The following is a 12,790-nucleotide window of genomic DNA, read 5'->3' as shown; positions in this document are numbered from 1 at the left end:
CAACAGTGTAGCTAATGAAGGGTTGCTAGGCTTTATTCAAAGCATGACTCCAGACTTAACACAGAGGTTCTATTAGAAGTCTAAGAGGAAAAAATGGGCCATCAGAAATAGGGATAAGACATGGACATAGAGGCATTTTACACATAGGACTTCACATCCCCAACTAGAACAAGCTTGCTCTGGAATTCTGCCATCTATTTTCACGTTTGTCTAAACCAACCAACCAACAAACCTCAGCTGGAATAGTGTGAACAATGGTCATCTCGTTCCATCAACAACATTTCATTCATTCAGCACATATTGGAGTCCCTACCATGTGCTGGCACTGAAAGCAAGAAGGAGCAAGAGACATTCCTTTCCTTCGCCAAACTCATTGCCAAAAGAGAACACAAACAACCAGATATTTCGAATAACCCGGGGAAGAGCAATGATAAAGATGGGCAGGGGCTCCCATGGGAGCCCCAGGGAAGGCTGCCTCAGCCCAGCAGCTTCCAGGGGAAAGCTCTGATGTCGGAGTCAGAATTACCCAGGGAAGCAGAGGTGGAGGTAGTTTCTAGAAACAGAACCATCATAAGCCAAGGCAGAGAGGCATGAGGGAGAGGAGTAATGACTTCAGTGTGACTGCAGCACACATGTAAAGGGAGGGCTGATGGAGATGAGGCTGGACAGGTGGTCCTGAATATAGAATTCTGAGTTAATAAATTGTGGTTATGACTTTTCCCTGTTTAAAAAAAAAAAAACAACAAAAACCTTGGTTCCTTAATTGCATGCAAAGTGTATTCTTTTGAGACAAAATTTATTTCATTTTTAGTTCTGTTTGGCTGCATATTTTTCAAAATAATTATACTCCTTGGGGAGCAGTAAATGACAGACATGGGTTTTATACAAATGCCAATTACGATTTGATCATAAATCATGAAGAAATCACCTGCTTTTACCAGGGGACACGGAGTGTGGGGAAAGATGGCAAGTGCTGAGCACCTGCAGAGAAATCAACTCCTTCTGGGAGGTGAGTTTATTCTTCTTGGAGATCGAGGGGTCCTGGATCTGGAGTAGAGTCTGGACACAGTTTGGGAGGGAGGAAGTGCTACAGAGGACCTGGAGAAGCCCCTCACCGTGGGTGAACTGCATCTTCATTTCCTGTCTCTTTTCTCTGGCAAATTCTGCCAGACTTCTGTACTGCCTCACATCATGCTGTGATCTGTCAGGGGCTAGACAGGTCAGCAGTAGAGGAAGGCTCTGGAATCTCAGCAGCAGCAGAGTCTGGAATCAAAGCAGGTCTGCCCGTTTTCCTGGGCATAGCAAATATGTAAGCACTACACTGACCAAGAGACAGCACTATGAGAGGGCAGCTAACCGAAACAAATCGATTCTATCTGAAAACACACTGAGGCTTTCCACATCCACTCTCCTGTACCGACTTAGGGCATCAGAGCATCTTTTCTCCAGCTCTGCCGACAAGCTCTGCACTCGGAAGGTTCCTTTGCATCACTTAAGCAAATCATTGCTTATTAGCGACTTGAGGTAACCTCCAGGTTCTTTGGATGACTTTCACTCTTCTTTGTCCTGGATATTTTAAAATAACATGTAAAAATATCTATTCTCAGAGCTGTAGGAGATAAAAATGTTTGCCCTGATGGGAATGAGCTCTTGATTTAGCTAAGCTTCATTTTAAAGAGTCTATCTTAAAGAGAGATACAGTATTACATGAAATTAACATCTGACAAATTTCATGGGAAGTAGTCTATTTTCTCTGCTGTAATACTTTCTTTTGCAGTTTTTTTTTTTTAAACAAGGTAAACTTGGTAAATTGAGCAGAAGAATGAAGATGGAGAAAACAAAAACATACTTATTCTGAGACCAGGGCCATGTTCTAAGAACAAAGTGGTTCCTGTTAGTAGGCAAGAAGAGAAAGATGCTAGACCGTTATTTTTCCTCCACAACAGGACAATAAGGAAAGTGTATCTCGGCCTCCTAGACCAAGAGACTCGCATTTCCTACCAGACCTGGGAGGATTTCTGCTTACCTATGAGTTCTTCCTTATTAACCTTTTGATTAACTGTTATTAAACACTCCTGAACACAGTGACTGCCTTATATGACTCAATTTATCATCACTACAAGATGAGCACTATTATCAGCCCCATTTCACAAATGAAGGAACTGAGGCACAGAGAGGCCAAGGAACTCACTCGAGGTCACACAGATAGGACGGTCTGACGCTGAAAGCTTTCTTCTTCACTTTTACACTGTACACTCTACTTCCTTTAGTGACCATGCAGAGTTCAGTAAGAAATGAAAAACCACCTCTATGGAAAGCATTCCCGTGCACCTAGTACGATCCCAAACTATTCCAAAAAACTCTTCCATGGCATTTATCCATGCCTATCCTCCCCATCACCAAGCACTATACTCCCTCCCCAGGCTAGCATGAAGGGAACAGCAGGGATCGGGTAGCGAAAGCTAGCACCTTTGCCAAGTATGCTGTTTCAAGTGTCTCACTTTGTTACCTCATTAATGAATGACTACAAAGAATCACAGAGAACAACCATCTGCCCATCGCCTGACCCCCTCATGTGACCCAACTTACTCCATGGAGTCGATAATTTTTTTTGGCTCCACAGGGCACGGGTAGATGACCTCATCGATGTGCGTCAGGTTACAATTTGAAAAGGCAGTGGAGATATGTATGAAGGCTTCAAGCTTGGGCATCTGACTGGCCATAAGCAAGAGCTGCTGGGTGGCAGTGACGTTAAGTTGCACGGCATGTCTGCAGGAGGTAAAGCAGAAGGAAGTACAGTGAGGCAACTCGGCATCCTGCCTTGCTAGAACTTCACCTACTCCAGTAACTGGCATGTCCATCTGATTTCTGTGGCTGCACCAAAGGACCAAAAAGAAAAGCATGGGTCGTGGCTACACAGTAATGTGATGCCTGCAAGGTGTTATATGGTGATGATGCATTCTGTGCACATAAATCCTATTCATGGAAGCATTGTTCATATTGCATATAGAGATGGTTTGGTTCTAAATCAGCTGGAAGGAAAAAAAATCATAATCCTCTGAATGTATAAAGGGGTTTCTTAAGCAGCCATTAAAAATATAGAAATAGGGGTGCCTGGGTGGCTCAGATGGTTAAGCGTCTGCCTTCGGCTCAGGTCGTGGTGCCAGGGTCCTGGGATCGAGCCCTGCATTGGGCTCCCTGCTCAGCGGGGGGCCTGCTTCTTCCCCTCCCTCTGCTTCTCCCCCGCTCATATTCTCTCTCTCTGTATCTCTGTGTCTCGAATGAATAAATTAAAAAATATATATATAAAAATAGGGGCGCCTGGGTGGCTCAGCTGTTAAGCGGCTGCCTTCCGCTCAGGTCATGATCCCAGGGTCCTGGGATCGAGCCCCGCATTGGGCTCCCTGCTCTGCGGGAAGCCTGCTTCTCCCTCTCCTGCTCCCCCAGCTTGTGTTCCCTCTCTCACTGTCTCTCTCTCTCTGTGTCAAATAAATAATAAAATCTTTAAAAAATATATAAAAATACGTAAATTGAGCATCTAACTCAAGAAGCTGAAAAATTCAAATGAACTGTAGGAGAGCAACAGTGGATGGAGAATGAGAAATAGAAATTTCTATTGCAAACGTCCAGGTCAGACCTAAAAATCGATGTCAAAATCCTAAGTTTTAGCTACTAGAACACCAAGTTATATAAGCACAATATGTGATGACAATGAAATGGTTCATTCTAGAAATACATGGTTTATACAATATCAGGAACCCTATTAATCTAACTAAAAAAGAGCATAAAAAAGGGAAAAACTAAATGATCCTCTATATGCATTTTGAAAAGTTTTAAAATGACATTCAGTATCCATCTCTAATTTTAAAAAATTCATTAAAAGAAGAATAAATTATTAAAATATATCCCTTTCCCTTTGTTAGCCTGTATCATGTTCAATGGTGAAAATTTAGGAGCACTGCTTTTAAAGTCAGGGCCAAGAAGAATGCCTGCAATCACTACCATTAGTTAGTACTGCTCTGAACTTCCACCCGCTAATGACAGAGGAAAACAAAATGAATTAACAGATATAAGAGTTGCAAAGGCAGTCATGAAAATCCGTATCAGATTACATAATTGTATATCTGGGAAACAAAAGAGCTAAAAAAAACCACCCTGGGACATGCAATGATTCATTCAGTAAAGTGTCCATTTATAAAAGTTGTGTTAAAGGAAAACACTGGAGAATACAGTGGAAGAAAGGCACATACTCAAACTGAACATTTAAAAAATATATCAAGTTAATAAATGAACAGACTATATACAAAAAAATGATAAAACTTCATTAAGGGTTATAGAAAAATTGAATAAACAATATATTGTTCTTAGGAAGAGCCAATGTTTTAAATATGTTAAGCTTTTCTAAATTAGGTGACATATTCAAGGTAGTCCTAATCAAATTCCTAACTTTTTAAGAAGTTGAAAAAATTATCTTAAGTTTAATCAAGACAGATAAGCAGATGTGAATAGTCAGGAAAATTCTATAAAAAGAGAATGATGTGTGTATACTTGCCTAATAAAAAAAAATTACTGTAATAAAATACTGTGGTGTTGGAAGAGAAAGACTAAGTAATGGAACAAAATAAAGAGTCCAACAATGGAAATTCAGTATATTATAAGAGCTTCATTTAAATAAAGAGGAAAAGCAAATCATTTAATAAATGTTGCTTAAGAAGTAGCCATCTGTTAGAAATTTTTCAAAAGCTACTCTACATTCACACCCACATCACTTTTCCTTTTTATAGAATTTTCCTATTTCTCTTTATAGGCAAATAAACTCTAAATGGGTTAAAGATTTAAGGTGAAAATGAAGCAATAAAAATTGTAGAAGAAATTATGAATAACTGCATAAATAATAAAAATAGTTGAGGACAAATGATAAATTTAAAATATTTTGAGCCTTTATAAAAGACAAAAAAAATCAATATGCTAACTATTCCAACAAGTCTTAAAATTGACAAGAAAAAAAATGTTTTGGTAGAAAAACATGTAAAGAACACGAATAGGCATTTCACAAAAGAATAAAATGCCAATCAGCATTTCTACATCTTCAACTTTTCTAATTATCAATAAAACCAAAATCAAAATACACAATGTAATTTCCATTGTATTGGCAGCATTAAAAATATAGAAATACATAGTATGGCTGTGGGTGTCAGAAATGAGCGTTCATGTGCACTGGGACAATGTAAATCAATACCACCTTTGTGGAAAACAATGTATCATTTACCGTTTATAACCTGGGCACAGCTGCTACATCTCAATTTTACTTCTGGACATTTGCCCAAAGTAAAGCGCACAGTGGTATAAAAAAAATGTAAGCACAGAGATGTTCGCTGAAGCATTGTTTATAATAGTGAAAAATTAGAACAATCCAAAAATATCCACCAATACAGAACTGGTTGAGTATACTATATACATGTATAATGGAATGTCATGTAGTCGTTAGAAATTATAAAGAATATCTATTGACAATGAAAGATATCCAAAGATATAACTGAGCAAGTTGCTAAAAAATTATCAATATGATGCCATTTTTTGGTGAAGCTGAACATAGTCTATTTTATTACGGTTGTGAAAAGAAAAGTTGGAATGGATGCTCTCCATAATATTAAATGGTCATCTCTGGGTGGCGAGATTTTTGGAGAATTTTTACTCCTTTGAATTTTTTTCATTAAGAATGTATCTTTAAAAAATTTTTTTTATTTAAATTCAATTTAGTTGACATATAGTATGTTGTTAGTTTCAGGGGTAGAATTTAGTGATTCATCATTTGCATATATCTTTTTTTTTTTTAACAGAAATGACAAAGAAACTGACACACACATATACACGCACACATGCATGCCATGCACGCTCTCTCTCTCTCTCTCACACACACACACACACCCCCCCACCATGAGAGGGAAATGGGCATGTACCTCAGATGATCATCAAAGCGCACAGTAGCTGCACAGTGGAAGACAATGTTTGTACAGGAGAGAAGCTCTTGCATGTCCTCCTTGCTGATGGCAAAGTCATTCTGATTGAGATCTGCATAGATAGCCCTGATCTTCTCATGCACGTTTGGACAAATTTCTTTGACTTTTTCAAACAGCTAAAACATAAATATAAATCAATATGCAGAGAGCATCATCACCATCACGTTGCTCTTGTTTTTGCTGGCTTGTCTCATCACAATTCTCAAAAACTGGTATTATTTGTAGTATCACTCAAAGAAGGTATTTACTCAAGAGCCATTTGTTTTACTCCAGGCAATTCAGTCAGCTTAGTATAATTTCTGCTCCTCTTAATTTGATAAACATTCGAAAAAATCAGTTCTAATAACCAGTTAAGGAGTATATTTTGAGCTTTTCCTGCATGTGTGAAGGGGTGACAGTGAGTCATCCATATCCTGCCCCCCCACCCCACCCCCATCCCCGCCAACAAGGCAGCTTCGTGTTTATACGTGGTGATTGTTTCCATTTTTGGGTGGGAAATATGGCTTTCAGTGCAAAATTATCAGCCTTTACAAATTACCAGCAAAATCACCAGCCTTTACAAGGGAGGTCTCACGGGCACAAGTTCGAAACAACTTAGTTAACTGGCCCAAAGGAACAATAGCTCTTAGCAGCACAAACACAATTAGAAAATAACAAATTCAGTAAATTTGTAATGGGTAAAACAAATACAACTTTTATATAATCTCATTCCAATATCGATGGCAGTTATTGTCTAGTAAAAGAATTACATGAGCTCATGTACTTTTTATGGGATTTTAATTGATTTCTTAATATTCTAATTTCTTTATAAAGGAAAAGGAAAGAACACTGGCAGTTTTAGCTTTTATTACCATTGTTCAGATGGAACAGTCTCTACTTTCCCCTCCACACACAAGCTCTTAGATTCAACTGGTATTTTCCATTTTCTCAAAGAATATAATTTTAACAAAATGATCTTGGTTTCCACCTGTTTTGACAAAAGGAAGTTCTACTGTAGTATTGGCATGGGCTGTTTGCAGTGAGGAAAAGTAAGGCTAAATGTTTAGGAAGGTTAGGAGCAGAGAAAATTAGTCTGTTTTAATCATAGTAGAGTAGCAGAGCCTGTCCCCTTCACCCCTTCTGCCCCCGAAGAATGTTTGCATTTACTCCTTAATCCTGAGTAGTAGGCTTCTTCCCTCCATTGGAGATCTACCCTAGGCTCTTTTATTGGGTAATAAGAAATTGATCTAAGGTAGTCAGAGAAATCATGTCTCATATTCTTGAATCAGGCAAGACCATGTTCAGAGGCCTTCTGGGAATCCAGTGAAGGTGATCAGGGAAGGAGGTCAAGTCCATGTATTGGCCTGGCGAGTTAATATATTTCTGCCTTTGAGCTACCATTTTTTCTGCACTGCAGGATCAGCCTTGCAGTAGTGTGGGACTTCAGTCCTGAAGAGTTTGGAGGTTAGATCAATCCTCAAAGCTTTTTTGACATTTGGGACTGATGACGTGGATACAGTGTCTGAGAGACATTCTCAACAAAGGTCATTCTGGTTCTTCCAGAAAGATATTTAAGAGCTTTTGTAATCTGGATGAATCAGAAGCATGCTAAATACTGGTTTTCATGGTCAAATGTTTTCCTTCTCATAGTCCATGTTAATCATGCAACAAATTGGATCTTCTTGGATAAATTTATCTAAAATGTGCACAATTTCCCCCCCCTTTTAATAATTGGATTTGTAGAAGGTTCTGTTTTGAGTCTGCATGACAGATTTTATTCACAAGAAATTTAGTGAGGGTTCTGTGGAGTCTCTGACTTTGGCCTGTGATGACTTCTGGCTACGTTAGAGTAGTAAGTGGAAAATGACTTCAGTGTCCATCCTTACAGCAATGGAGTTCCTCACACATGATGTGAGCTACCATAAAGATTTTCTTTTGCTTTTGGTTTTTATGACTTCAGCGGAGAATCCTGCTACCCCCTATTGTACTTTCATCCCACCTGGGCAAATGTAATAAATGGAGATAATCACCATTTCAGGAAAGAGCATTCCGATCTATATTCTGTGTATTTATTACATTTTTCTTTTTTTTTTTTTTAAAGATTTTATTTGACAGAGAGAGACACAGCGAGAGAGGGAACACAAGCAGGGGGAGTGGGAGAGGGAGAAGCAGGCTTCCCGTGGAGCAGGGAGCCCGATGCAGGGCTTGATCCCAGGACCCTGGGATCATGACCTGAGCCGAAGGCAGATGCTTAACGACTGAGCCACCCAGGCACCCCTTGATTACATTTTCCAATGAGAGGGCATGTCTGAGTGAACATGGTATAATTTTTTTTTAAAGTCTAAGTTTTCTAATCCAGATGGAATTTATTATGGTCAATTGAAATAAATCAGTGAATTGGCTGCAGCAATTCAAACCACAGGACTAAGTGAGAGTCACATTTTACTATGTGATCCATGCCCGTTAATACGACTTGCCTTGCCTGGCATCTCACCATTTTGCTCCAGCCACCCCTAACAAAATAATACTTCTTAAATGTTTCCACATTCTCAATAGACTGCTGAGATTACAGCCAACCACCATCCAACAGGTCAGTGCTTTTCCACGTGTTATCCACCAAGCGAACTGTATTGGATTCACTAGGATGCACATTAAAAGTGTATATTTCCAGCCCCTGGCCCCACCCACTGAATAAGAAATGACTGGGGCACACCCAGGAGTCTGTTTTTCACATCAAGTTCCCTGATGGATTTTAACTGATCCCAAGATGAGAACTTCTTCAGCTGGAGTGTTAACACGGATTAATTGAACAATGGTGTTTGACTCATTTCCCTTTATAACTGTCCAGGGCAGTTACAGGACATCAGTGGTTTTCAAACTGTGTAGGCATAAGAAAAATCCAGGAACCAATTAAAAATGACTTCCTTACCCTCTGAGATCCTGACTCAATAGGTTTGGCAGGTTAACCCAGGTAGTTGTATTCCTTAACCAGCTCCACAGATAGGTCTGCTGTGCTGGGTACCATACTTGTGAAACATTAATTTGGAACATTAATTTGGAAAATTCACATCCATTTTTAAAGTCAGGGCTTAAATTTCCCCCTCTGGTTGGTAAATCCTTGGTTCTTGCTTATCATTTTATGCTGGACAGCACCCAGTTCATTGAAAAGCCTCAAATGTTGTTTGTTACATTGACATTAATTACTGTAAGAACAGTAATGGAACCAGGAGTGGGAGCTTGATTCCTGAAATCATTTGTTTACCAGCTCTTTTGTGTTGGTGGGAAGAAAGACAGCAGATAACTACCACAAGTAGAAGAAACAAAGTGTTCCCTTGGGTCCTCTGCACTGATGGCAAACGGGAGCTGGAAAGGCTCAGAGTAGAACCTTTGCTTTTGTAATAATGATATAACCGAAGGACAGAAGAAATGCTGCAAATGGGTCCTCAGTGGACACCAGCTCTTCTGAAAGGTTCTTTTGCTGATGTGAGCCATTCATTAAAGGTAAGAAAAAAATAGATGGAACAAACATGAGTGCAGAAAAAATATATAATTTCAAAAATTTCACTGAAGGTCCACCAATAAAGAACTTAATGTAGTTATTTTAGATTCTAAGAGTTTATCATATTCCTTCTCGTATAGTCTTTAGGTAATGGCATAGGACTGAGAAGGTAAAGAGTGGAGTAGCTACCTGCCATTGATGAAGACTCAAGGAGGGACTGCTGTGTTTCCATTTCCTGAAACCCTGTTCTTGACAGAGGCAGGATGTTTTTCTGTGGTCAATGAAAGATCACAGTGAAGAGGCTCTCTAAACTTTTCAAACTTGGGGTGCCTGGGTGGCTCAGTCAGTTAAGTGACCGACTCTTGATTTCAGCTCAGGTCATGATCTCAGGGTGGTGAGATCGAGCCCCCCTTAAGCCCTGCTTAAGATTCTCTCTCTCCCTCTCCCTCTGCCCCTCCTCCCCCTCACTGTCTCTAAATAAATAAATCTTTTAAACCATTTCAAACCGGTAACAAAGCTATACGTTTCTCTTGGAAAGTCTAGGAGTGTTCTATTGATTTGACATTATACAGCAAGGATTTCTCTCTCTTAATTTGTTTTAACCACAAGAGATGATTCCATATACGACAATAGTTACTGATAGCCCAGACGCAGGAGAGAAACTTTACATATCCTAAGTGAGAAAATTCAGCAGAAACAAGATCAGAAAGAGAAATTTTCTGGATTCGATAAACTCCTTGTGTATGACTTTTGGACCCAGACACTATGACTGCGTTTTTATTAGAAGCAGGAATTGGGCAAGGGGTTGGGGGTGTGACATTTATATTATGCTTTTGAAACAACGTAGAGGTCCTGAACTTGGATTTCTACAATTAACTTGTTATCCACATGACCTCACTTTGTGTTTTTTTTTTAAGATTTTATTTTTATTTATTTGAGAGAGAGAGCGCGCGCGCACGTGAGTGAGCACAAGCAGGGGGAGGGGCAGAGAGAGAGGGAGAAGCAGGGAGCAGGTAGCCGAGCAGGGAGCCTGGCACAGGACCCCCAGGATCATGACCTGAGCTGAAGGAATACACTTAACCAACTGAGCCACCCACATGACCTCACTTTGGAGGTACCCACAGAGGGTTCAGTTGCTACTTTCTGGGGACCAGTGAAAGTCATCGTATCTTTTTTTTAATTTTATTACTTGAGAGAGAGAGAGCGAGCGAGCCCAGGACCCTGCGATCATGACCTGAGCCAAAGGCAGACGCTTAACTGACTGAGACACCCAGGCGCCCCCCAAATCATCATATCTTTAATAATCTTGAAAGTCTTTGATCTTTATTCAATATATTGAGTCTCTCTCTTCAAAAATAACTATATTCTCTAGTGCAAGTAGCCGACCAAAATTTGCCTAATATTTTTAATTGGGAAACAAAAGGTAAGGTCTCTTAAACTAAAGGGCAATCTCTGTGGAGTACCAGCTGTCCTAAAGCAAAAGAGAACCCATACATTTATCGGAGAAATTTTGGGAGTGCTGAGTAAAAGCAAATCAACAGATTCTGCAAGTTAGCTCTCGAGCAAGGACTTATCAAGAAAGTGTATAATTTGAGAACCATTAAATAACAAATCAGTGCAAGTAAATTAAGGCAGAAACTATCATACCCAATATAAAGATTCACAAAAACTTACAAAATGTTATGATTTTGCTCGTTCACTAATAACTCTCATAAGATAGAAAGGATTAACCTAGAAGTTTTTATTGCTATAGTGAGGACCATTTCTATAGGACCATAAAGCAGTATGGGGTAGCTGTGTGATTATTGAACTTTGGCACGTAGCAGGGTTAACTAGAAAGTTGTTTAAAAAAACCAAAAAACAAAACCCCAGATGTCCTGATCCTGGAGATTCTACCTCAGTTTAAGTTGAAGCTTGGGCATCTGTACTTTGAACAAGCTCTCCAGTGAGTCTGATATACACTGTAGGTGAGAGTCACGGAGAAAGATCTCAGGCTTTGTGGAGTCAGGAAGGCCTGGGTTTGAATCCCAGCTCTGCTGTTTATTAGATATGTGACAGGGGCAAGTTATGCACCTCTTGGGGCTTCAGTGTTTTCATTTGCATATTTATCTAAAATGCTAATCGCTAAACTATCTCATTCTGTGTTCTCAGAGAACTAATGATTCAGCATATAATCTGCTATTCTTAAAAATAATTTTGCATTAAAAAGTCTTAGTTCATTTTGCATAAAAATCTGTAATAAACAGCTGTCTTGTTATGTTTTGTGACCCCAAGGTCATTTTCACAGAGTTCTTTCAGACTAAGCACCCAGGGCAAAAAAGGAGCTAGGGTGGCTAGGAAGATGGAAACCAATCTGAAGATTGCTCCCAAGTCTCTAGCAGAATTGGTGGCATCTCTGCATTATCCACGGGAAAGGGTGGGAAAAGTGATGATCCTAATCCAGAAGTGGACATTGCCTTCCCTTCCTAAGGAAGTGGTCATCACTGGCAAATGTACCACCTGGCGAGCAGGGCAAGACAATCGGAGCTTACAGGATGCAGTTTCTCAGGGGAGGCCATGCACGGCGGTGGGGACAGTGTGAGCTTTAGGGGTAAGAGAACCACCTGTAAATTCTTTGTCACTTCTTTGGTATTTCCTTGGATAGGCGACAACTTTCCTGGATGAGTTTCTCCTCTGTGAGGTAGCAAGAACACATACCACAGAGGTTTGTGAGGGTAAAATGGGCTAATGAAAGTCAGATGCCTAGCAGAGTGCCTGCTACTTAGTAGGTTCTGGAGCATAGGAAAACTCCTTCTCCGCATATACAGCAGTGCTCAGTTTTTAAAAGGGGCTCATCAGACAGCTGTGTGTGTGTGTGTGTGTGTGCACACACGCATGTGCATGTGTGTGTGCGTGTGCACGCATTTGTTACATCACCGCAAGGTTTCTGATTATACCGTGTGATGCAGCTACCTCTGCAAATTGAATGTATTTCAGAGTCAAGCTGAATCCTGTGGCTTGGTGCCTTTTTGAGTAAAATGAGTATAGAAAATTTGAAGCTTTTAAGAAAAAGACCTGATGTGACTAGAAGAAATTGAAAAGGAAGGAAAGAAGCTGGATGTGTGAAATCATGCCAGTGATTGAATTACCTAGTAAATTGTATTGTAAAAGAAAATAAGAGATTGAGAAAATAAATTGCTTCTGTTTCTGGGATTGTTATTATATCCCCAGGACTAAATCAATTTTTCTTTTTCTTTCTTTCTTTCTTCTTTCTTTCTTCTTTCTTTCTTTCTTTCTTTCTTTCTTTCTTTCT

The 12,790-nt window shown here is 39.7% G+C and overlaps 1 protein-coding gene across 2 annotated transcripts in view; it reads right to left on the bottom strand.

The window, feature by feature from the left end:
* FAR2 (fatty acyl-CoA reductase 2) overlaps positions 1–12,790 on the bottom strand; it is a 149,315-nt gene that overhangs the window by 35,944 nt on the left and 100,581 nt on the right. For both annotated transcript variants that reach the window (XM_032432659.1, XM_032432661.1), the window contains 2 exons: positions 5,961–6,136; positions 2,590–2,769 (listed from right to left, as the gene is read on the bottom strand). In XM_032432659.1, the coding sequence (XP_032288550.1) occupies positions 2,590–2,769; positions 5,961–6,136 (356 nt within the window). The remainder of the gene's footprint in view (positions 1–2,589; positions 2,770–5,960; positions 6,137–12,790) is intronic.

This window comes from Phoca vitulina, unplaced genomic scaffold (assembly GCF_004348235.1).
Source record: "Phoca vitulina isolate PV1807 unplaced genomic scaffold, GSC_HSeal_1.0 scaffold49, whole genome shotgun sequence".
Lineage (NCBI taxonomy): Eukaryota > Metazoa > Chordata > Mammalia > Carnivora > Phocidae > Phoca > Phoca vitulina.
The sequence above is the reverse complement of the archived record's forward strand: the minus strand, read 5'-3'. Positions and strand labels throughout refer to the sequence as shown.